A 26,588-nucleotide genomic window follows, 5' to 3' on the forward strand; every position below is an offset into this window, starting at 1 on the left:
CTTTCTGAAAGCGCTGTAACTAAGTTTAAGAATATAATCCACCCACTGTTATCATCTTCAATGCCCTGTACCAACATAGAGCAGAGCAGAGCAGCTATCTGAACGCTACCCCAACAGAGGTCTATTATCTTGTTAATAATTTTACCTCCTCACTACGTACGACTCTGGATACTGTAGCTCCTGTGAAAACTAAGGTCTCTAATCAGAAGTACCTGACTCCGTGGTATAATTCTCAAACACGTAGCCTAAAGCAGATGACTCGTAAGCTGGAGAGGAAATGGCGTGTTACAATAGAGGATCATCATTTAGAAATAGTTTGCTGCTTTATAAGAAAGCCCTCCGCAAAGCCAGAACATCTTACTATTCATCACTGATTGAAGTAAATAAGAACAACCCCAGGTTTCTCTTCAGCACTGTAGCCAGGCTGACAAAAAGTCAGAGCTCTGTTGAGCCAACCATCCCTTTAACATTAACTAGTAATGACTTCATGAACTTCTTCACAAATAAAATTTTAATCCTTAGAGAAAAAATTACCAATAATCATCCCACAGATGTAATATTATCTACAGCTACTCTTAGTACCATTGATGTTAAGTTAGACTCTTTTTCTCTAATTGATCTTTCTGAGTTAACTTCAATAATTACTTCCTCCAAACCATCAACGTGTCTTTTAGACCCCATTCCTACAAAACTGCTCAAAGAAGTCCTGCCATTAATTAATTCTTCGATCTTAAATATGATCAACCTATCTCTAATGATCGGCTATGTACCACAGGCCTTCAAGCTAGCTGTAGTTAAACCTTTACTCAAAAAGCCATCTCTAGACCCAGCAGTCTTAGCTAATTATAGGCCAATCTCCAACCTTCCTTTCATATCAAAAATCCTTGAAAGAGTAGTTGTCAAACAGCTAACAGATCATCTGCAGAGGAATGGTTTATTTGAAGAGTTTCAGTCAGGTTTCAGAGCTCATCACAGCACAGAAACAGCTTTAGTGAAGGTTACAAATAGGGATGGGTACCGGTGTCCGGTGCCATGATGGCACTGGTTCTGACATAAACGGTAGTAACCAGACCGAAAAGCAGCGCACATTTCGGTGCTTTATTTCGGTGCTTTTTTTTCCTGAGCTGTGATACACTTCTAGCCAATCATTTTACGTTTCCGAGGATAGTAGGCGGGTCCAGGTACGTACGTTCTTTTAGAGCAGAGCTACAGATTAAAAATGCCCAAGGCGAAGCCGTCGAAAGTCTGGCTGTACTTCATAGCAAAATATGCAAACTCAGCAGCAACAAGTGCTTTAAGCTGATACTGTGATACTGTCAAAGGAGGTAACACCTCGAATCCGATGAAACACCTGGCAACGCATAGCGTTTTTTTTTAAAAGCCAAGAAATGCGCTGTATTTGATAGCTTGTTGCGAGACCTCACACCGAGCGCATCTACTGCGGGTGGGTTGCCAGTTATCGGACCCGGAGTTAGCAACATCCCCCAAAAACCTGAAGAGGAGAGTCCTGGCCCCTAGCCCTGCCAGTGTAGCAGAAATGATGAGGATGATGATGCAGCAGCAGCCGTTCTTCTCTGCGTGAGTAGCTTAATGTTGTTCGTGTGTAATTTACGTTGAGTAGGCTAACCACGTTATTACATTAATGCAGGTAAGGTGAACTAGCAAACATCATCATAGCTACATGTCTTCTTGTTTGATGGCAGATACTCCCTTCACCCTGGCCAAAAAGGCTAAAATGACCAAAGAAAAAGAGGGAAACAGTTAAACATGAGAGGTTTTTGGATAAAGTTTGTGTTTTTTCCATTGTTTAAGCACTGCTTCCAGCCAAGAGTGATACCATATATGCCCCATAGCTGCAGAAAAGGCACACATTGTTATCTTTTTACAAAAACCAGCTGAACATGAGAGGTTTTTGGACCAATTTTGTGTTCTCCATTCTTTAAGCACCGGTTTGAGCACCGGCACCGTTTCAAAAGTACCGATTGCACCGGTATCGGATAAAACCTAAACGATACACATCCCTAGTTACAAATGATCTTCTTATGGCCTCTGACAGTGGACTCATCTCTGTGCTTGTCCTGCTAGACCTTAGTGCAGCATTCGATACTGTCAACCATAATATCCTATTAGAGCGATTAGAACATGCTGTAGGGATTACAGGTACTGTGCTGCAGTGGTTTGTATCATATCTATCTAATAGACTCCAATTTGTGCATGTAAATGGAGAGTCCTCTTCACACACTGAGGTTAATTATGGAGTTCCACAGGGTTCAGTGCTAGGACCAATTCTGTTTACATTATACATGCTTCCCTTAGGCAGCATCATTAGAAGACATAGCATACAATTTCACTGTTATGCAGATGACACCCAGCTCTATCTGTCCATGAAGCCAGATAACACACACCAATTAGTTAAACTGCAGGAATGTCTTAAAGACATAAAGAGCTGGATGGCCGCTACCTTTCTGCTTCTTAATTCAGATCAAACTGAGGTTATTGTACTCGGCCCTGAAAATCTTAGAAATATGGTATCTAAGCAGATTCTTACTCTGGATTGCATTACCTTGGCCTCCAGTAACGCTGTGAGGAACCTTGGAGTCATTTTTGACCAGGACATGTCCTTCAATGCACATATTAAACAAATATGTAAGACTGCGTTCTTCCATTTGCGCAACATCTCTAAAATTAGAAATATCCTGTCTCAGAGTGACGCTGAAAAACTAGTTCATGCATTTATTACTTCCAGGCTGGACTACTGTAATTCATTATTATCAGGATGTCCAAAAAACTCACTGAAAAGCCTTCAGCTAATCCAAAATGCTGCAGCAAGAGTCCTGACAGGGACTAGAAAGAGAGAGCATATTTCTCCTGTTTTGGCTTCCCTTCATTGGCTTCCTGTTAAATCCAGAATTGAATTCAAAATCCTGCTCCTCACATACAAGGTCTTAAATAATCAGGCCCCATCTTATCTTAATGACCTTGTAGTACCATATCACCCTATTAGAGCACTTCGCTCTCGCTCTGCAGGCCTACTTGTTGTTCCTAGAGTATTTAAAAGTAGAATGGGAGGGAGAGCCTTCAGTTTTCAGGCCCCTCTTCTGTGGAACCAGCTTCCAGTTTGGATTCGGGAGACAGACACTATCTCTACTTTCAAGATTAGGCTTCAAACTTTCCTTTTTGCTAAAGCATATATTTAGGGCTGGACCAGGTGACCCTGAATCCTCCCTTAGTTATGCTGCAATAGACGTAGGCTGCCGGGGATTCCCATGATGCATTGAGTTTTTCCTTTCCAGTCACCTTTCTCACTCACTATGTGTTAACAGACCTCTCTGCATTGAATCATATCTGTTATTAATCTCTGTCTCTCTTCCACAGCATGTCTTTATCCTGTCTTCCTTCTCTCACCCCAACCGGTCGCAGCAGATGGCCCCGCCCCTCCCTGAGCCTGGTTCTGCCGGAGGTTTCTTCCTGTTAAAAGGGAGTTTTTCCTTCCCACTGTTGCCAAAGTGCTTGCTCATAGGGGGTCATATGATTGTTGGGTTTTTTTCTCTGTATCTATGAAGCGCCTTGAGGCGACTTATGTTGTGATTTGGCGCTATATAAATAAAATTGAATTGAATTGAATTATGTATTGTGTAATCTATTCTAGCTGTGGATCTTGGCATGCTGAGATCTCACACCTGAGATATTTTCCTTTGAAAGAAGCCACACATTAAAGAAAGACAGCCATGTTTACTTCATTTATTTATTTATGAATATATGAAAAGAGAGCTACAACAATCACCAGCGTCATTGGATAAAGTGCACTTCATAAGAGCAGTGTCATCATCGGAAAGTCTACTGACATGACCAGTTATATCACCACTACTCAGTAATGCACATGATGATTCACAAGTCACAGGCAGACTAATGCACATTGTGAGGAATAATGCACACTTAATAATGCACACTTAATAATGCACACCATGACTCAGCAGATATACACAGATATACACAGCTGTGTGTACACAGGGCTAAAAGTGTTACTTTGACATGCTGCCGTATATAAAACTAGATATAGTTTGACAAAAACACTCATATGAACATACAAATGTGCAAAAGGCGTTGACTGAGAAGCAACTGGGAAATAATTGTCTTGTTTTGGCAGTATTAACATTACAATCAGTTTACAATTATAGAGTTGCTCAGTGGAAGAATTCAAATCTCCCAAAGCTAACATTAAAGGAATTGAAAAATAGTTTCATGGTCATGATGAGAGTTAGATGATTGGATTGATACCACTGGGGCCAATAAGGGAGCACAATTCAACGTCCTGTTAATCTCATTTAGCTGTATTTCAGTTAGAAGCTCAACAGAGGGCACTTGCAAGATGGTCCTCAATGACTGCAAGCAAAAGGAGTTCAATGGCTAAAGGAACAACAAATTGAACGGTACCGCTTATCTCTATCCCTTTTATTTTGAAAAATGTGATTTATGGATACCCTCAAATTTTAGATTTGTGGGGGGTTTTCTCAGAAACTGGGAGAACAGTGATTGCAACAACAAATGAAGCACTGTATCATATCATTATTTAAGCTATACTCCACTACACACACACGTACACGCACAGGAGAAGCTCAAAAAGGATATTCTTAACTACTCATAACTATTATACAGCACTGGGATAATGAAAAGGATCATTTGATGTGGTATCTGGTATTTGTAGTGGGATTAAAAATCAAATCTCTTCATGGTCATGTTTCATCTTGTAGCCTGTTAGCTGGATTCATGACCCAAATGTTAATATTTAAGGTTTTTCTGAAACATCAGTGGTAAAAATGGAACCTAAACCATTAAAAAAAGGGAGTATGTTACTGTTGAGCTCTGTATTAGAAGTTCTCTGATACCACGTGTTTGTATACTAAATATGTACAAAGCTACTTTTAGCAGGTAGCTAGCATAGCTTGAAAAATAAGAAAAAGAAAAAACAAAACAAAGAGCCTACCTTTGCATAATGGTACACACAAAACTGTAAAGCTCAATATTTAACATGCTTTTCCTTGTCTGATTAAATTTCTACAAAAATACTATATACCAAAATGTCTAACTATAATTCTTCTGATATTTATATTAGCTACTGTGCTACAGCGTAGCATTTTCCTTTGTGCTAAGCTAACTGGCAGCTGTAGGTTTGTGTTTTACAGTCAATCTTTTCATCCAACTCTCATAAATAATTAGTTCTTTTTAGCAGGTCCAATAATATTAAAGTACATTAGTTTCTCTTTAATAAAAAGGTAACCATCTGGCAATGTAAAACATTTTAACATTTCTCTATAAAGCACAATAACTGTAGAATGATGTTTAGACTGAAAAATACTTTTGAGGCAGGCTATCAGATGTGAGGTCAGAATATGTGCACTTACCTAAAGCATATACTAAACATCGATATTGTACATAAGTGTCAGAGTATCAGAAGTTGAAAAATAGCTATTATATCTTTCCAACTAGTGCAATAAAATCATTGATTCGATTTGAAAAATCACAGTATCCACTTGAAGTCCCCTTCGGCAGCGGCTGCCACTGAGACATTTGGCAGTGTTTTCAGGAGAGAAGCCAACACTAAGGGCTCGACCCCACGAGGGCGGAAGAGAAAGGAAGCTTCAATGAGAAAAGGCGGTGACAGTATCACACAGAACTATACTATCTAAATTTTCACCACTTTCAACATATATAAATGTATATCAACATTTACTTCTTAATCTTAAAATGTTCTCTGAAACAGTGAGCAACAGGAAAATATTTACGCTACACAGACTGGATCTGAAAAATACGAGGTGAGCTCAGATGAACGTAATATTCACAGACGTGAGACCCTGTAAACATGCTGGGAATTCAGTGTACCCGAATTTACACATTAAATTCCATGTTTAGCAGGCACTCCCTCACATATTTGTGGCTCGTTCAGGCTGTAGAACAAGTGAAAGGACGGGTGTGCGATTAAGCATAAGCATGCTTTCCTGCCTGCCTCATTTGTTCCAGAGCTTCCCCTCAGCGGACAGCCTCTGGTTTAGCCGACAGAGCTGCCGAAGGAAGCCGTCGTTGGGTCCGATCTCTCTTTTCTGTCGGATCATGGCCAGAGCAGTGTGGATGTCCATGTTCTGTTGCAGCATCAGGTAGGCGATAACTAAGGTAGGCGAGCGGCTGTAGCCCTCCCTGCAATGGACGTACACTTTACCTACAGAGGAAAAGAGATGCAGGTGTTACAGTTTGATCAAAAGCCCTCAAACCTGTGCAAAGTTATCACCTGACAAATCTAATTCTAATCTAATACGTGTTGGCCTCAAAGTATGAAGCTTATGAAACTTGCCACTCCTTTTACAACCTAATGGCAAACATTGTCTTTCTTTTTTGTTCTAGCCAGCGTCTTGACTGACGAGAACTTCTTGCAGTTAGCGTGATATGACTGTATTTTTTCAAATACTTCACATACATCTGTGTGCTCCTCTATTCTGACCTTTTTTGTTTTTGTACGCCAGAGCCTTCTCGATAAAGTCGGCCGCCTCTTCAAAGTAAATGCTGATATCAAAGTGGTCTGTGTCGCTGGCCGGTATGCCGTGGTAGATGATGCCTGTGCCAGCATAGAACTCAGCACTGGTGTTGACGTGCATGAAGGAGTTTCCCTCTGCAGCGTTCAGGATGTGGGTGATGCCCAGGCGCTTCAGGCGCATCACATTCGTCGCCACAAATCTGCATCAAGAAAAGAACAGAAGCAAATATGCAATATGAAGGGGACCTTACAGGTTGTGCTTAATATCAACGTGACAACACACTAAACACAGTCTGACCCCTGTTACTCAGTGCTTGGACTACTGCAAAAGGTTTTCGTGAAATTTCTACGCTGTGTGGCTTTGGACTCGCCACAATCGCAAACAATGCATGTCATAAAATTTTGTGTAACCTCAGTTTGTCTATATGATCTTCTTGTAGTCATCTCTTTCCTCTCAACTCCCAACCAGAAACAGCAGACGACTGTCCTCGTTCTGCTGTTGGCCTCTTCCTGTTAAAAATGAGTTCTTCCTCCCCACCACTGCTAAATGCTTGATCTTATGGGATCATCTGATTGTTGGAGCTTTCTCTCTGATACTGTAGGTCCTTTCTGCAGATTACTGTGACACGATACTAGAGAATTAAAATTGAATTTGAAAGTAGAATAAAAGAGTAATTATGACTAAAAGAACAAACCCGCCTCCCTTGCTTACTGATGTGCTGCCAGTATCTGTCTTGCTTCCTGTCTTTGCACTGTTAGATATGTTTGCTGCACAGAACTACGTCCTTGGCTTTCATTTATCCGCATTTGGTTCCTATTCTCTCAAGCTTTATCTGCAGCAAGCACGAAGAGTAAACAAAATACCCATTCATGGCTAAAACTGGCAGTTAGGTTGCTTTGAATGGCACCATTGTTGAGTTCATTATAAACATTGGCAATTATCTAATGACAATTTTTTCACATGCAGTTAATTCATGCACTGAAATCAGTGCAGTCTGGCTGTGAGGAGGAGTGCTGGGAGTGTCCAGCAGAGGCCAGCAGACGCCAGACTATCAAATGAAATAATTTCAAGGTAACGGTGCTAAAACTGAGAAACTAAATATGGAAACATGGCTCCAGACAAACTGTGATTTGTTTTAAACTATATATTATGGAAGCCTGCTGGCTAAGTGTGACTTAATGGAAATAAGCCAACATTAACAACACCTGTGCATTTCTTGCTTTTACAACACAAAACACAATTCATGTTGTTCATTCATTATTCATTCTGCAACAAGGTAATAAATGTTTTTCTGAATCAGGTAACTATGGGCTGTGAATCTCCAGAACAGTCTACATAAACATCTACATTCATGGACTCCATTGATGAAGTCAAACAAGGATTATATCAGTAGTTATAATAGTCAGATCCACCCCTTGCTTTTAGCACCTTCACAAAGACCCATCCCTAACCAGTGGTTGATATCACGGTGACTGTATTCATCTTTTATATACAGTCTATGCTCACTAGCAATTACAGGTTAATGAACCTGAGCTGTTGCTGATGGTGTTTCTTCAGTTTTAACAGATTCTTCTGGAGAACACAAGACTGCAAGCTAAAGAAGGAAGTGTAGTGTCACTCATGTTTCTGTCTCATGTTTCCTTTTCCCATCATATAAATGCACTGCTGTGCCTCAGAGAGATGTGCTTCTTTTCACTGTGAACTTCTGGGAAGGCTGCCTCACTTAGCACCTCCTGCCTCAGAGATGTAAAGAGCTAAAAATAGAGCAGACTGCAGACTGGTGCTCAAACTGCACGCCAGCTCAGTGGAATCAGGACAGATACATGAAAGCATAAACACAGCAGCTGAGGAAGAAGGATGCGTGGGTGCATTTTATGTGCAGATATGCTTCCCTTATCTATCCAAGCCTAGATTTGTGAGGAGGACATTTGTTGAGATCTAACAGAGAGGGCTTCTGCTCTGTCCTTCACATATACTAGAGAGGTCTCACAGGTCTAAAAAACAAAAGTGCTGCTGTAAAGCTTTTAGAGTCAGCCATGTAAAATTTATTTTCTTTCAAATCTAGAATATTCCTCACTGCATACAGCTTACATTAAAGAGCTGTGAAGGAATTCAAATGATGTTTACCTCAAACTTTAACATTAGCATTAATTCATTAGAATTCCAGTACTTTTTAATTATCAATTATATTATATGATTAAAAAACATGATTATCTGTCATCTAATAAACATTGTGACTACCTTTTAGAATTGGTTATGTTTATTGGGGGGAAAGAGTGTTTCTGAGCGTGAGATAAGAAGACGCCATGTAGTGTCACGTGTTAGCAGCAAATGTTTCACTACAGTAAGCTAACACTTAGGCTAGCTATCACAGAGATTATGAACAAAGTTAAACAAATGTCTGATTCCACTGAATCAGAGCCTCTAAAGCTTCATGAACATGCTTCATGTCATTTGTATAATCAGTCTTAAAAGACAATTTAGGGGAAAGCACTGACTTATGTGATGAATCAGCTCATCAATTTACAAATTCTGAAACACATTTTGTAATTTTGATTTTCTACAGTACTATAACAGACACCTCTTAGCTTTTCATGTATTTTCAAACTGTACTTTTTGGAGTACTGGAAAATAAATGTGTCCGTCTCTAACTTTGGGTCGACGTCTGTTGTTCAAACATGCTATAGGCTACAAATAAAACATGATTTCAGACACCCTGGATGTCTGAGGTATAGTTTATCGTTTCAAAAAAATTAATTCAACACAGTTCAGTGTGCCATCAATGCTGACCATGCAGAAATCAGTAAAAGTAGAGCATGCCTCTGTGGATGCTCTGCAGGTTAAGAACATGAGCTATTTATAAACTCCTCCACTCCTACCATTTTTCCCTCTCCCCTCCACCTCTTCAAAAATTAAACAGACTGTGAAGGCCATGGTATGCTGGTTGGTTTCCTGCATCCTTTTATTTTATTTCACACTCAGACAAGAGAAAAAATGGATTTTGCCATACCATACGATTTTTAACAAATCTAAATATGTCATATATGTGACAGTGCTGGTTAACAGCAATAAGTCCTTTTAGTAAGCTCAAGCTAAAGTATTCATTCTCTGGAGCGTCTAGATCTTTCTACAGCGCATGAGTGAAGCGTGCTCGTGCAAAGCAAACAGATGCAATGATGTGTTTACATCTTTCATTACTCAGTGAATCCTCTCTGCAGGCTGACCTTTCCTCGTCATATAGGTATAATCTAATAACAATAATAACTTCATTCATATTCTCCATATTTTTCTGTAAGTTTCATAGTGCATCCTGCACGTATGAGCACATTTTCAGAATGATACAGGCTTTTTACAAACACGTGGTCATAATGAAGGATTTGTATTGTCTATAAAAAGCGCTTTATACATGACAACAATGACTCACGCATTGCCGACGTATATCCTCGGGTAGACCTCGTGGAAGTGTTTTGTTGGCCAGCTGTAGAAGCCGCTTTCGTCCGTCAACAGATCGTTGAGTTGCTGGAGTGACACCTCAAAGCTGGACATGTCGAATCGGTTGGAAGCCGATGTCTTCACCTGTTGGTTATGTTTGTTCTTCATGTCCGAAGCAAAGCAGTGGATCCGCCGAGAAGGAATGAACGTGGCAGATAGGTATCGGCTTACGAGGCTGATGGAGCGCTCTGCTGCTCTGAACAGCGCGCTGCTCAGTGTGGGGTAGATTAAACCCACCGACAGGGCCGGAGCGCCCGTATGGGCGGCCCTGGGCCAATGGTCCCCACCATGGTGGGAGAGAAAAGAGGAGAAAATTGCATTAGAGTATCATAATAATAATAAGTGTTATTACATTTTCACACTTTTCTCTCTTGTTTAAATACTCTCAAAGTTCAAACCTTTGTAGAAAAATAAGTCCAGTTTATAAAATGAAACTAAAGATCAAACCCTGTTTTCATGAGCAGAACATGGGAATAGAGCAGCTGCCAGAGAATTCAGCATTAAACAGTTAATGGTACAGAAGTAGAAAAAGCAAGAAGAATGAGTTAAGTAAAGTTTGACTTATCTGACTGTTTTGTTTCGTTTAATGTGCCTTATAATGCGGGAGTACATGGCGGGAGTACATATATATATATATATATATATATATATATATATATATATATATATATATATATATATATATATATATATATATATATATATATATATATATAAGCAGCATATATATATATATATATATTGCAACTGTTATCATCATTGTGAGTCAGGTCAAGTTGATTTAAACTTATTTGCTAGCTTCTCAGCCTGTGGCACAGCCCGTCTGGCTTTGTGTAAATATTGTAGTTTGTACTTGAATATTGTCAGCAAAATCCTAGGGTTTTATTAGCCTGTTATTTAGCGGCTACCTTTGTTTTTAGACACTCCATACACCTATAGCACCTAGCTTCAGCTGATGACCTTAGCACAACACCCTATCTTCCAAATATGGTTGTTTCTGGCTCGAATACTGCTCTACATAAATACTGTCAAATTGACGCTTTAAAATGTGAATCAACAATTCTGTAGGTAAGACCACTGTGAAACGTCTGTGAGGTCTGTCTTTTGTATACAGTCTATGGTCACCAAGAAACTTGAGTGTATTCCTATTCTTTCCACAGGTATTGCATTTCCCATGAAAAAACAAACAAACACATAAATAACAGAATTTCACCGTGCAAGATTTTTTTTTATTGAAATACAGATTTTTAAGAAATCGTTTACTTAAAAGGCACTGAATTCACAAAGCTTTTTAAAAGACACGACTCAAGTCAAATGCTGCAGTTTCTCATCAACTAAGCACTAGTTAGGAAGAAAACACAACTCTTCATTGAAGCCCTAGATTTCATCTTTAGTAGATTAGCTTTCAGGGGATTCTGCTGCAACAGAAGGAAAAGACAAGGAGGAGTCACAGAGATTTTACACACAGAATTAGCTCAGTGGAAAGTAAGATCACTGTTTTACTCACTGTGCTAAAAGAGTCAAACCATGGATAGTTTCCTGCCTTATAATTCCTCCTTATCCTTAATCCCTGAAGCCTAAAAAGCTTACTAATTAGCAAACCAGATAATATCTAAGACAGCAAATTTCTATCATGAGCAATTCTCTATTTGATAAGCAATAGAAGCTGTAAGAACGATCTTTTCACAGATTCAGGCTGGACAGCCACTCTTCAGCACATCTGGGGTTGCATGTTTGCTGCCCGGCAGCGCAGGACTTTCAAGAAGCTGTCGATCTTGTGCGAGTCCCGGCGAAAGCAGGACAGCAGTTTGGTAATCTTGTCCTGGCCGATCTCATTGGTCTCTATGAATGGAAGTGAAGTGATGGTCTGAGCAGCTGGACCCATCTGGACACAAACAGAGTCCGGGAAAAATTATTTTCATTTGACTTTATTTTTAAATATTCTTGGTTCAAATAAATGCATATTCAGAAATTATTGTTTGCAGCCCACACACCTTGCTAGATAGTATATCCAGGCCATCCTTAAGGTCTTTGGAGTGCTCCTGCATCTTCTGGATAGTTTTGGATAAGGTGCTTTGGGCTGAGTACGGGAGGACATTAGTAGAGGAGGACAGGACTACAAGAGGGCCCGACCAAGCCTGCAGGAGGGAGCGAGCCAGGGACAACAGATCTGACTCCTAGAGGAGAAATCCAAACAATAAGGTGAAGGAGATTTTGGGAAAACAGAGGAAAACATGTGTGCACATAATGTCTCAGTGAGATGAAGACACCTTTGTTCTCGTTGGCTTTAAACTACTGTTTGAAGGGGCTCTTGAATAAATTGTGCCTTGTGTGAGCAGAGATGCAGAGATATTGAAGATATCAGAGATATGACATAGCAACAGTGTGACGGAGAGTAGGCAAGGTTGAAGTAAAATGACTTACTGATACTTGAAGTGCTTGTTCCTTGTCAGTGGGGGTCTGTAGAGAGGAGGTGTGGCACGCATGAACCCTGTCTATAGGGAATACTTCAGAGCCCTGCTGTTTAAGTAAATGGGAAAAAATCAGACAGATTGTTCAGGCTTTAGCATGCTGACTTTTATTGATCACTGATAGCAATACTCTTTTCTGGCATTGTTGTATTATACTCAATTGAAAATAGCATTTGTATTTTATTTTATTCTATTGTATATAGTATTTTTATTTTATTCTATTCTATTCTATTGTGTACAGTTGTGTACAGTATCTTATTCTTATCTTATTCCAGTGTTTTTCTAATTTTTCTATATAACTTTGCACTATCCACTTTTCAGCGCAATTCAATAAAACTTTATTGATCCTGAAGGTCGACCCATGAAGGAAACCTGGTTAAGGCTGCCGACCTTTTGCCAGAGACATCTTACACTTATGACCATACATATTTTCTGCTGTAACAAAACAAATTTCCCAAGTGTGGGACTAATAAAGGTTATCTTAACTTACCTTATAACCAACAACTGCTTGGCAGGCTTTAATTCAACACAAAGGCTGCTGCTTTTTCAAGAGTTTAACCAAATGTTGTAACTTAGAAAACTGCTAATGAGGCAGCTTCAAGCAGACCCACTGCACTGCATGTCGAGCTAATAAGGAAGCATCAGCGTTTAAACAGGAAGTTTGTGTTTTTTATGTTTAGGGAGACTGTGACATTTTATTTACAGTGCAAACACAGACAGACACACACACACACACACAGACACACACACAGGTACAGACCAGCTCCTGGGTGAGCATCGTGCTGAGCGCGTGCAGTTGGTCAGACTGTTGAGAGGCTCGATAGATGAGGTCGTTGATGGGGACGGCTCTGCACATTGCCACCACACACAACACTGTGAAGCATGAAAAGATGAGCGGAGGCAGAGTTAGAGAAAGCAGCTGCAGGGCCACAGTTTGGTGTCCTTTTGGCTTTTTTCCTTTTATTTAATAAGTACACTCCTCAAGCAGTCTTTCAGCTACATTTATAACCTGTTCTATAAAAGGTCTCATACAAATAGCTGTAAAAGTTTAAAATAAAAGTTTTCATTTATCATTATTATTAGCACTGTCCTCTTAAGGGCTGCCAAACCAACAATAATAGAATTTGAGCAATGCCGTGGCTTTATACTCATAATATTATTAAATCTGGTGCAGTGAATCATAAATAAACAAAAAATAAATGCAGGTTATTTCACAATTATTTTTCTAAGATGAATGATTGAAGGAATAATTTTTCATATCATATATATACTACATCTCTGATGTATGGTAACTTTTGTCTTCCAAATCTTTCACATTTAAATGAATATTTGTGCGAGAGATTTCCGAAATGTGGTTGCTAAAGACCAAAACTTTGATTGTGAGCTGGTGAGCAAACTGGTAATATTGGTTCTAACTGTAATTAAGCTAAAATCCTCTTATGGGTAGAATCTCAGGTTTAATGTTTTTCATTTCTTTACATTTTTTGAGCAAGTAAATGATCTGTAGAGCACTATGAAGCTTTGTATTGGCTGAGCTCTTCTCACCCATCACGAGTTTGCCTCCCCTGATTCTTCTCTGAGCCATCTCTCTTCTTTTGCTGTCCGTCAGCTTCTGGTTCCTCGTCTTCTTGTCACTTTTGCCTTTTGCTCCTTTGTGCCTCCATTTTATAATTTCTTGGCTCCGGTCGTTTGGTTATGCAGCAGCAGGGTGACTCTGTGCTAATTACCAAGAACGTGCTGGAACCAGTTTATAATGAGAAACATGGCAGAGGGGCTTTGAATGGATGCAACAGGATGTAATTGCAGTTTGACAACTCTGTGTGTGTTTGTGTGTGTTGCATGAAGGTGGAAAACGTCCCTCCTTACTCTTAATTGACTGAATAAATAAAAACATTAATGTTCTGTAATAGCACGGTGGCACCTGCAGGTTCACGTGACTGACCAACAGCTTCTCAGGTGTTCTTTTTAGTATTTCAAGTTTCCAGCTTCAACTTTTCTACTCTTGATATTTATTGTTCTTTTAAGTCTGAAATGGTTTTTACAGGTTCTGTTTTTTCTAAAATCCAACTAATTTGAAGATTTGCAGTCAGAGTTCGTCATAGCACAGAAACACTACTGCAGGTTAGTCATGACCTTCTTATGGCTTCTGCTTGTTCTTCTTGGCCTCAGATCAGCGTTCATCAGCATAGCCAGTTGTACTTGTCTATGAAGCCAAATGACACAAATAAACTACCGACATAAAGACCTGGACCTCTAATTAGTTTTCTAATTCTAAATTCAGAAAAACCAAGGTTATTGTACTTTGTATATAAATCTTAGAAAGATGGTGTCAAATAAGATGTTTAGTATTGATGTCATTACCTTGGCCAAAACGGTGACACTGTGAAGATTTTTATTCAGGTGTCATTTAACACTCACATTAAAAACATGTCAGACTGCTATCTTTCATCTCCTACAATTTGGAAAACTGTGTGTTCAAGTTGTGTTTTCTATTCTCAGCTATTAATCAGGTTGTTGTAAAACCTTCTTGAAAAACCTTCAGCTGAAAAGACGACAACAAGAAGCAGAACGGGGCCTAGAAAGACGGTTCATGTTTCTCCCATTTTAATTTTTCTTCATTGGCTCACATTTCAGTCAAAAAATGGACTTAAAAGAGTAAATGGTTACACTCACTTGTTCCTTAAAGGACTTTTGATAATTTAGGAAGGAACAAAATTAAGATTAAGGAGTATGTTCTTTTGGCTCATGAAGAATTCCTACAAATGCACATATATAATGTTGTAATACAATACAAACTGTGCCAACAACAAACAAAAGACAACAGACTGTGCAAAATGTTAACCCCACCCCCACTCAAGGCGTAGTCAATAATCTGCCCTGCAAGCTGGGATGGTCTGGGATAGACCGATGACTGTAGAACTGATCCACATTCATTGGTTCAAATACTCACCTGACACGTCTGCTTGAACTGAAAGCTGTTTCAAAGATGGTTTCATACTGAAGTCTTAATATAAAGTCGAACTTGCCCTAACTGCTGAATTTAAACACACCAGTTTAAGTCTTCGATGATTTTGCGGTTAATTTCAATTAAACTACAAAAGGGGAAACATTTTTTTTTATTTTATTTTAAGAAATAAAAACTATTCCATTTGTGAAACTGAGAAAAAAACCCCGAGGGTATTGAAGATATGTGAGTGCCAGTGTTTTTATAGAAAAGTGCAAACTTGATGTAATCACAATAAGGAAGAGAAAATGGGGCGTTCAAGACTCTAATGTGACAAAATGTATTACTATCTTAGTTGACAAAATAATTTTGGTCAGTGTTGATGTCCTTCGATAAAAGTTTGTTGACTGATTAGTTGGGCTTTAACATGATAAACAGACAGTTGGTTACATAATGGAACAAATGAGGTGTTATTGTTGAAAACGGGCCTCGTGTAGATGTTTCATTAAACCCCATCCATGATTCATGATCAAAGTTACTGTTAAACATTCATATTTTTACATTTCTGACTAATTTGCTGTTACTAATGTTAAATCCTCCCAATTCTTTCGATCTTTGGGCTGAAGGAAGGACAATACTCGGTGTATCAATGCTCAATCAACAATCTTTAATTCCATACAATTCAACACTTTATGAGCATAAACCATCCGGATGGGGAGACATGCATGCAGAGGGTCACAGCAAATCTCAAACTGGTGGAGGGTTACTCAAACTCTTATAGCCTCTAGTGGCCCACACCTAGTCGTAAAAGCCTAAACATTCACATTCTTTCTCTCACACAGCGCCTAAGTTATGACCTCGGCTCCTTGTTTTTCTGCTCCCAACAAGGTGGTGGGGTGAACCTCCTGTGGAATGTGCTCTGTCTCCTCTGCTATCAGAGCACCAAGGCCCTGACTCTCTGCACACAATATTCTCTTCTTAACTCAGCAGTATAGTGCATCATAAAACAATATCATCCATTCACAATAAATCAGCAGTCTAATGTAATGCAAATCAGTTTAACTAATGCAAGAGTTATCACCTTCTTCTAATTCAGGAGAATAATGCAAACTAAAACTACATAATAATTTCACAATCATTAATCAGGGGTATAACATGGCATAAGATAATATTATAATCCCACACTAAACATCAAACAGGATTTACACGTTTTCAGAAAACAACACATTTTAAATTCTCTCCACACTTCTGAGCTGTAGTGTAGATTTGTAGATCTATTATAGAAGATGATATAGAAGTATGAGGACAGGGAGACACTGTTAAAACGTTATGAGCTGTCTTGCTGCAGAGAAAGCGGAGTCTGTCATCCTTGAAATGCTCCCTAGATAGGCAGCTGGCAGGATTGAACGATGCTCTGCCTCTGTGGTCAAGTACAGACATCCATGAGCCACTGATGAGCGTGACAGGTCAGGAAGCATGCATGAAGTGGACGTGTTAGGGAGAGTTTGCCATCAGAGTTAAAACACTTCAACTCAGTTTTTGATGATAGACACAACTAAAAATCCTGATCAGTTACAGACACACGTACACATGTAAAAGTTTGGAGTCAGCTTGTTTGGATCCCTGCACTCTTCTGTGACAGTGTGTGAGTGTGCCTTCAGACAGCCTGCAGTACCTCTGCCCCGTCTCCTGGAGCCCACAGTGTTTATCCTGGATTCATAACTATCTGCAAATAATCCTGTGAAACTTTACCACATAACAGTGCACTTATGTAGATATTTCACTAAATCTCATTCGTTACTTATGATAAATGTTACCAGTGATTGTTTATATTTCTTTACATTTCCAATAATTTAGTAAAACATTAAAGAGAATTTCACTGTTGTGAGAAAATAAGACGTTTCTAATTCACTTCAGACTTTTGAGCTGTAGTGTAGATTGCAATGTCACGGTCCTGGGTCGGTGACCCAGTGTTTTCTGTTTTGTATTGTTAATCTTTGATTTCTTGATGTCTTTGTTTGTTCGTAGGTTTTGGTTCTGTGTCAGTATCGGGTCTGAGTTTTCCAGGTGTCCCTTTTAGTTCAGTGTCAAGTCTGTGTCTTGAGAATTGTCTCTTGTTTCCTGTTTTACTTTGAAGGTTCATGTCTGATGTCAGTGTATTCAGCTTTGCTTCCCCTGTCTCGTCTTGTCAATTACTCCCAGCTGTGTTCCCCACCTGTTTGTAATCTCCCTGTGTTCTTTTGTGTGTATGTAAGTCATGTCTACTCGTGTACTAGTTGCTGGTCTGTGTGTGAGTCAACTGTGACCCTACTGTGTATTCTCCGTGTGTTTTCCCTGCCGTCCACCTTCCTGTGCCTCTGCTCACCCTCCCTCATGTTCGTGTTCATGTTTGCTGTTTAGTTTTTCCCAGTTCAGATTATCTTTAGTTCCGTTTTGCCATTTTTCACCTTGTGCTTTATTTTACAATAAACCACCTTCACATCTCAGCGAGTGCCTGCACTTGGATCCTCATTTATTTTCTCCACACGGCTCATCCCATGTGACAGTGTATGGTTATGTTATAGGAGTACCAGGACAGGGAGCCACTGTTAAAAAGTCATGAGCTGTGTTGCTGCAGAGAAAGTTGTTCACTCTGGTGGTTCTTTGAGTTTCTAAAAGTTGAATGGGATGTAGTCTGCCCCTCTGTGGAACCAGGTCCCAGTTTGAATTCAGAACACAGACACTCTCTTCTTCTAAGATTAGACACAAAACTTTCTTCTTTAATAAATATTTATTTATAGTTACAGATCAATCAGCTGTCCGTGACCCATCCTTACAGGCTACAACTGCTGGTTAACCTGCCATCATGCACTGAGCACTTCTGCTCCACTCTTGTCTTTCCCTCTGAGTGAGTTAAAATATCCCGACTGCATCTCAGTAACATTTTTCTGTGCTCTCCCATCAGGTGTCAGGTTTCTTCCTGTTAAAAGGGAGTTTTTCCTCCTCACTGTCCCCAAGTGTTTGGTCTGAGAGGATTGTTTGATCTATTACTGTAGGGTTTTTACTTTATAATATAAGACAATTGTTAGTGGTGCTATGTAAATCAAATGGACTAAAATTCAACTTGAATGTGACTCCTAATCAAACCTAAAGTCATCCCAACCAATGTGAACATTCAGCACAATAAAATACGATGAAATCAACCACGCTGGCTACATAGAAGCAAAAGCAGCAGCTTCTTCCTGAGGTCCTCCTCAGCTCCAAACCCACCAGTGGAGGCGCTGTTTAACAACCAGCAGCTGTTATACTTAGTTTATAATTTAATAATTTCATTCTATGAAAATAAACTGTTTGAAAATAAGCATTTTAAAAAAGATTGTTTCATTGTTGATTGTTTCATTGTATGGTTTATTCTTTATGTATGTAAGTTCTTAAACTGCATACATGTATATATGAATGACTCACTCATATGCTGACATGTTAGCATACTGAGAACCTATTTCTCATATGGACAGATTACACTTTTACGTTTCCTCACCTCATACATCATCTAATACAATGCTAATATTTTGTGAAGCAATGATGAATTTATTTCTTTATTCTATATAACTAGAAAAACAGAAAATCCAAGGAGCTGGTGGTAGACTTCCACAGGCACAAACATCTTCAACTGCAACCGCTTAACATCCAAGGTATCGACATCGAGGCTGTGAACAGCTACAGGTACTTCATTGTTCATCTGAACAATAAACTGGACTGGACTCACAATTCAGGCACCCTCTAAAGGAAAGGGCATAGCAGGCTGTACCTGCTGCGGAGACTCAGGTCTTTCGGAGTGAAGGGCCCACTCCTGAAGACCTTCTATGACTCTGTGGTGGCCTCAGCCATCTTTTACGGTGTGGTCTGCTGGGGTGGCAGCCTCTCTGCCGGGGATAGGAAGAGACTGAACAGGCAGATCAGAAGGGCCAGCTCTGTTCTAGGATGCCCTCTGGACCCAGTGGAGGTGGTGAGTGACAGGAGAATGGTGGCTAAGCTGTCAATACCTGTTGGACAACATCTCCCACCCCACGCAGGAGACTCTAACAGCACTGAGCAGCTCCTTCAGTGGCTGCAGCACCCACGGTGTGGGACGGAGAGATTTCACAGGTCTTTCCTTCCTACTGCTGTCAGACTCCACAACATGGTCTCTGCAGATGACCACACACACGCAGACACACACACACACACACACATCCAATGCACAATGGTAACTTTCACCCTGTTTCACCCTGTGCAATATTACCAAGAGCAATTTTCTAACATAACAAAGTATTTTAATCTATTTTGTATAGTATGTTATTCTATTTTATCTTATTCTATTCTATTAGGTTTCTTTGTACTCTCTGCCATGACCAAAACATTTCTCACATGTGGAACTAATAAAGGTTTATCTTATCTTATCTTAAATAAAGCTATTGTCTCCAGCAAGATAGGCAGAGTTTCTAAAACTGTGTGTCTCTGTTTCCTGACCCTTTGACTGTGAGGTCTTAATGCATTATAATATAATATTATATATTATTATTAATTAATATAACTGCTGCAAATGTTTAAGGTTGGGTTCACCTTTATATTTTGTTTAATCTAAAATAATGCATCATATTTTATAACGTCACATATATGTAATCTGGCTGTCCTATGAGGCAGCCTCTGTTTCTATCTGTTCAGGTAAAGTAGAATCACTGCGGCTATCACCACCTAAGAAAAAGATGATATGTGTGTCCTCATAAGGATAAAGAACTGCGTTGGTGTGTGGGACTACACCCTATATGTTTACAATGTTAAATGATAATTATGAGACAATGCAGTTCAGGTCATTTTACAGAGAAACGTGAAAGTAATATAACAAGTAATGTAATGAATTACTTTCTCCTGGGAGTAATTACTGCATCACTTTTAAGAAAGCAGTTCTGTGTAATATGTGTAGTACATGACTTTTTTGAGTAATGACCAACACTGATCACATAAATGCATAAATGTAATGTTTTTGCTGCTTAGCGATAGTGGTGACTCTCAAAGCTGAGCCAATGAGAGCCCAGTGAGAAATCACAAGGATCAATTAGGAATGAAATCAATAAATGATATAAATAATGGAATCAGAATCGCTAAACTTTTTTATTAATCCATGATCCCTTTGAGTTGCTTGGGTTTTCCTTTGATACTTCAAGAAGACGAGATCAAAATTCAAACTTCTCCAAACATTACCGAACACAGTGGGACTTTTTCTCAATGAGCGCATCCTGTAAAAGTGGTTATGTTGTGATATGGAGTGCTATGCCTATCTACTCATGATATTTCTACCCCAGCAACCCAATTTTCAGACGAATGTCAGTTTTTTATTTACTCATGTAGGCTAAAAAGATACATATTAACTCAGTCATAGTGCTAATTGTTACAGTTAAACAGGTTCTTCTGAAGCTCCCAGGTGTGCAAGTCAATGGACAAAGTATAGGATCACCATTTTTCCATGTTTCCTTTTCCCATCATGCTGTGCCTCAGAGAGATGTGCTTCTTTTCACTGTGAACTTCTGGGACGGCTGCCTCACTTAGCACCTCCTGCCTCAGAGCTAAAAATAGAGCAGACTGCAGACTGGAGCTCAAACTGAACGCCAACTCTGGAATCAGGACAGATACATGAAAGCATAAACACAGCAGCTGAGGAAGAAGGATGCGTGGGTGCATGTTATGTGCAGATATGCTTCCCTTATCTATCCAAGCCTAGGTTTGTGAGGAGGACATTTGTTAAACTCTAGCAGACAGTGCTTCTTGTCTGTCCTTCATATATACTAGAGAGTTCTCTCCTGAAATGTACAGCCATTACTCACCGGTCTTAAAAAAGTGCTGCTGTGTTGCTTTTAGATTAAGAAAATCAACTTTCTAGAATATTCAAAGGCGGTTCTTTTACAACAGAATTTATTTGTTCCTCAAATGAAAAACTAAAGGTTGAAAAACACTAAAATGGCAGTTACCTGAGGCAGCAATTATTAAAAGATCATTAAAAACTTTTAAAAACACAGTTTCAGCGCAATGTAAACCTGAACTGAAATATTTCATTTATTTCAATTTTTCTCCTGGACTTTGGACAGGAAAGGAAGTTTAATGAGATTGGCCTAAAATTTGAAAGAACTGTTGCATCAAGATTAGTTTTTTCCGTGTCCAATAGTGTCAAAGACTTCTTTAAAAAGACAAGTGGGGATAATACTGAGGTGACACATAGAGGGCAGATATTCTAAATCCTGATGAGATTCTTTATTCCTCTTCAGCTCCCAAATAACTTGCCGCTACTTTAATTCCCAAAAATGAATAGTTAATGCACGTAGCAGTAAGTAATGGATGAAATGAGGTGGACATGACTTTTGGCAGTTTAAACTGCAGGCAGACCATTCGCAGTCATATTCAAAGCTATGGGAAATTTATAATCACCAATTGATGCTACTTTCTAAAAATTTTATTTTTAGATAATTTTTTTAAGGGTTACTATAGGGGATGTCAGTTTTTCTCATCAAACCTTTACAGAAATGTTACTTCAGGGTCACAATTTGTTTCTCTGTTAAAATAAAATAAGATCTTAGTTAAACAATGAGACCTGGAACCATCAGTTTGACTGTCTTTGCTTTTAAACCAATTATATAGAATTTCAAATGCTCTGAAAGGAGGGATCTCCTGTTTTTTCCAAGAACAGGCCTTTTTCAATCCCTATATATGAATAATGAGTTATAACCACTTATATCATTATGCTACATATAATAATCATCTCCACACAAAAACACACAAAACATTGTTCTCTCAGTTGGCAGCTGTACATGGAGTTTAAAATAAAGCAGGTCTGTGCATTTTTATCCAAAAGCCTAAAAGCAAAGAGGTGAACCAATTTTTTTTTCAAGTTTAAAAATATTGCTGCCAGTTTGCCAATGGCTCAGTCACATTAGAGTGAACATAGAACTGCAGCTTTTTGTGATTAGGAAACATCGATGGCTGCTCAGAAATTGCACTCAATGTTTGATGACCAATTGCAAGTAGTTGCAATCAGCACGAGTGCGTGCACTGATAAGAGTGATTCATCAGGTGCACCTCTCTTTGCAGTGTGGGGCTCAACGGCTGTATTCTACTTATGCTCCAAAATAAAAACAAGGTTGTTGAGCGCCCTCTGCAGTTGTCCAGAAATAGTGACATTGTTACTCTGCAGTAACTATGTCACTATTTGTGGAAGAATTTCTCTCTTTCTCTTTAAAAAGTGTGAGATTCTCGCTCTACTCTGAACGTGAGTTAATATGAGGACAAATTTGATGCATCTATAACTAATATATTGTTAACAAGAAGTTTTGCACGAATCTTATTAGAAAGTATATCTTTCAACTGGAACATTTTAAGGACGATTTGTGATGGTGGGAAGGGTTCTTTCTTTTTTTTAAAATTTGATGACTTTGGATGGAATGAGCCGTATACAGTCCCAGTCCACCACCAATGCATTTGTGTCACTGACAATGCTTCTGTAGTCCTATTCAATTCAGTTTCATTTGTACATCGCCAAATCACAACAGTCACATCAAGGTTTTATTGTAAGGAAGAGACCCTACAATAATACAGGGAAAGACCCAACAATCAAGCAACACCAATCAAGCACATGGCGACAGTGGGAAGGGAAAAACTCCAGCAGAACCAGGCTCAGGGAGAAGCAGCCATCTGCTGCTACCAGTCGGAGTAAAGGAAGGAACATAGGACAAAATACACACTGTGGAAGAGAGCCTGTGATTAATAATTAAAAAGTAAGGCCAGCATATTAATTAATGATTAAATGCAAAATGGAGTAGAAACACAGTGCATCAAGCCCCAAGCAGCCTAGACCTATTGCAGGGTAACTAAGGAAGGATTCAGGGTCACCTCCTCCAGCCCTAACTATATGCTATATCAAAAAGCTTTGAGTTTAAAGTCTTAAGCCTAATCACAAAAGTTGTCTCCCATATCCAAATTGGGAGATGTTTCCACGGAAGAGAGCCCTGAAAACTGAAGGCTGTGCTTTCTATTCAATATCATAGGGAAAAGCAAATTACTCTATTGGGGTGATACACTACTCTAAGGTCTTTAAGATAAGATAAGGCCTGATTATTCAAGACATTGTATGTGACTAGAAGGATTTTAAATTCAATTTAGGACTCAGCAGGGGGGCAATGAAGCAAAGCGAATATGGGTGAAATATGCATGCTCTTTCCCCATCAGTACTTTTAGGACATCTTTATAATAATCAATTACAGTAGGCCAGTAGAAGTAATAAATATATGAACTAGTTTTTCAGCATCACTCTGAGACATAGAGATATTATTTAGAGATATTGTGCAAATGCAAGAAAGCAGTCCTACACATGTGTTTAACCCCTTCACCCATAGTTTGCTGCTTTATAAGAAAGCCCTCCGCAAAGCCAGAACATCTTACTATTCATCACTGATTGAAGAAAATCAGAACAACCCCAGGTTTCTCTTCAGCACTGTAGCCAGGCTGACAAAAAGTCAGAGCTCTTTTGAGCCAACAATCCCTTTAACGTTAACTAGTAATGACTTCATGAACTTCTTCACAAATAAAATTTTTATCATTAGAGAAAAAATTACCAGTAATCACCCCACAGATGTAATATTATCTACAGCTACTCTTAGTACCATTGATGTTAAGTTAGACTCTTTTTCTCCAATTGATCTTTCTGAGTTAACTTCAATAATTACTTCCTCCAAGCCATCAACGTGTCTTTTAGACCCCATTCCTACAAAACTGCTCAAAGAAGTCCTGCCATTAATTAATTCTTCGATCTTAAATATGATCAACCTATCTCTAATGATCGGCTATGTACCACAGGCCTTCAAGCTGGCTGTAGTTAAACCTTTACTCAAAAAGCATCTCTAGACCCAGCAGTCTTAGCTAATTATAGGCCAATCTACAACCTTCCTTTCATATCAAAAATCCTTGAAAGAGTAGTTGTCAAACAGCTAACAGATCATCTGCAGAGGAATGGTTTATTTGAAGAGTCTCAGTCAGGTTTCAGAGCTCAGCACAGCACAGAAACAGCTTTAGTGAAGGTTACAAATGATCTTCTTATGGCCTCTGACAGTGGACTCATCTCTGTGCTTGTCCTGCTAGACCTCAGTGCAGCGTTCGATACTGTCGACCACAATATCCTATTAGAGCGATTAGAACATGCTGTAGGTATTACAGGTACTGCGCTGCAGTGGTTTGTATCATATCTATCTAATAGACTCCAATTTGTGCATGTAAATGGAGAGTCCTCTTCACACACTGAGGTTAATTATGGAGTTCCACAGGGTTCAGTGCTAGGACCAATTCTGTTTACATTATACATGCTTCCCTTAGGCAGCATCATTAGAAGACATAGCATACATTTACACTGCTATGCAGATGACACCCAGCTCTATCTGTCCATGAAGCCAGATAACACACACCAATTAGTTAAACTGCAGGAATGTCTTAAAGACATAAAGACCTGGATGGCCGCTAACTTTCTGCTTCTTAATTCAGATAAAACTGAGGTTATTGTACTCGGCCCTGAAAATCTTAGAAATATGGTATCTAAGCAGATTCTTACTCTGGATGGCATTACCTTGGCCTCCAGTAATGCTGTGAGGAACCTTGGAGTCATTTTTGACCAGGACATGTCCTTCAACGCACATATTAAACAAATATGTAAGACTGCGTTCTTCCATTTGCGCAACATCTCTAAAATTAGAAATATCCTGTCTCAGAGTGACGCTGAAAAACTAGTTCATGCATTTATTACTTCCAGGCTGGACGACTGTAATTCATTATTATCAGGATGTCCAAAAAACTCCCTGAAAAGCCTTCAGTTAATCCAAAATGCTGCAGCAAGAGTCCTGACAGGGACTAGAAAGAGAGAGCAGATTTCTCCTGTTTTGGCTTCCCTTCATTGGCTTCCTGTTAAATCCAGAATTGAATTCAAAATCCTGCTCCTCACATACAAGGTCTTAAATAATCAGGCCCCATCTTATCTTAATGACCTTGTAGTACCATATCACCCTATTAGAGCACTTCGCTCTCGCTCTGCAGGCCTACTTGTTGTTCCTAGAGTATTTAAAAGTAGAATGGGAGGCAGAGCCTTCAGTTTTCAGGCCCCTCTTCTGTGGAACCAGCTTCCAGTTTGGATTCGGGAGACAGACACTATCTCTACTTTCAAGATTAGGCTTCAAACTTTCCTTTTCGCTAAAGCATATAGTTAGGGCTGGACCAGGTGACCCTGAATCCTCCCTTAGTTATGCTGCAATAGATGTAGGCTGCCGGGGATTCCCATGATGCATTGAGTTTTTCCTTTCCAGTCACCTTTCTCACTCACTATGTGTTCACAGACCTCTCTGCATTGAATCATATCTGTTATTCATCGCTGTCTCTCTTCCACAGCATGTCTTTATCCTGTCTTCCTTCTCTCACCCCAACCGGTCGCAGCAGATGGCCCCGCCCCTCCCTGAGCCTGGTTCTGCCGGAGGTTTCTTCCTGTTAAAAGGGAGTTTTCCTTCCCGCTGTCGCCAAAGTGCTTGCTCATACGGGGTCATATGATTGTTGGGTTTTTCTCTTATGAAGCGCCTTGAGGCGACTTTTGTTGTGATTTGGCGCTATATAAATAAAATTGAATTAAATTGAATAGTGCTAACTACAGTGGACAGCTATTCAAAGGCTGTTTTCTTGTATTTGTGTCAGTGTTGATGGTATACTTCCACTAGTTTAACTAACTGGTGTGTGTCATCTGGCTTCATGGATAGATAAAGCTGGGTATCATCTGCATAGAATGAAAATGCTGTGCCTTTTGATAATACTACCTAAGGAAAACAGAACAGAACCCCGGTGGAACTCCACTGATTATATAGTGAGATCAATGAGCTCAGGCTTTTACATGCACGCTACTGATTTCCATTAAAACAAAGAATAAGTGACAACATTCTACTGTGCAAGAAAAACTTTAATGAAATACAGATTTAAAAGAAACAGTTCAGTTAAAAGGCACTAAGGCAACAATGCTTTTTAAAAGATGTCATTTAATCTAAAGTGCAAATGCTGCAGTTAATTAAGCATTAGTTAGGAAGAAAACATTCTCCACTCATTTTCTCCTTTAGTAGTATGACTTTG

General features: G+C 39.3%; 2 protein-coding genes across 3 annotated transcripts; both read right to left on the reverse strand.

Moving 5' to 3' along the window:
- Nucleotides 1-3,727: 3,727 nt before the first annotated feature.
- On the reverse strand, nucleotides 3,728-10,229 carry LOC113021418 (dual specificity protein phosphatase 3-like). Its single transcript, XM_026166071.1, has 3 exons — nucleotides 9,952-10,229; nucleotides 6,494-6,726; nucleotides 3,728-6,214 (listed from the first exon to the last, which is right to left on the reverse strand). The coding sequence occupies exons 1-3, from the start codon at nucleotides 10,125-10,127 to the stop codon at nucleotides 6,006-6,008; spliced, it is 618 nt and encodes a 205-aa protein (XP_026021856.1). The 5' UTR covers nucleotides 10,128-10,229; the 3' UTR covers nucleotides 3,728-6,005.
- A 1,068-nt stretch (nucleotides 10,230-11,297) lies between these two features.
- Nucleotides 11,298-14,113, reverse strand: LOC113020086 (prolactin-2). Of its 2 annotated transcripts, none has more exons than XM_026163758.1 (5): nucleotides 14,036-14,113; nucleotides 13,251-13,363; nucleotides 12,444-12,536; nucleotides 12,014-12,196; nucleotides 11,298-11,904 (listed from the first exon to the last, which is right to left on the reverse strand). In XM_026163758.1, exons 1-5 carry the CDS (start codon nucleotides 14,073-14,075, stop codon nucleotides 11,731-11,733), a joined length of 603 nt encoding a protein of 200 aa, XP_026019543.1. In that variant the 5' UTR covers nucleotides 14,076-14,113; the 3' UTR covers nucleotides 11,298-11,730. The 2 variants fall into 2 exon arrangements, with proteins under 2 accessions (XP_026019543.1, XP_026019542.1); XM_026163757.1 differs by having other exon boundaries at nucleotides 12,444-12,539.
- Between the last annotated feature and the right edge of the window lie 12,475 nt (nucleotides 14,114-26,588).

This window comes from Astatotilapia calliptera, chromosome 4 (assembly GCF_900246225.1).
Source record: "Astatotilapia calliptera chromosome 4, fAstCal1.2, whole genome shotgun sequence".
NCBI lineage: Eukaryota > Metazoa > Chordata > Actinopteri > Cichliformes > Cichlidae > Astatotilapia > Astatotilapia calliptera.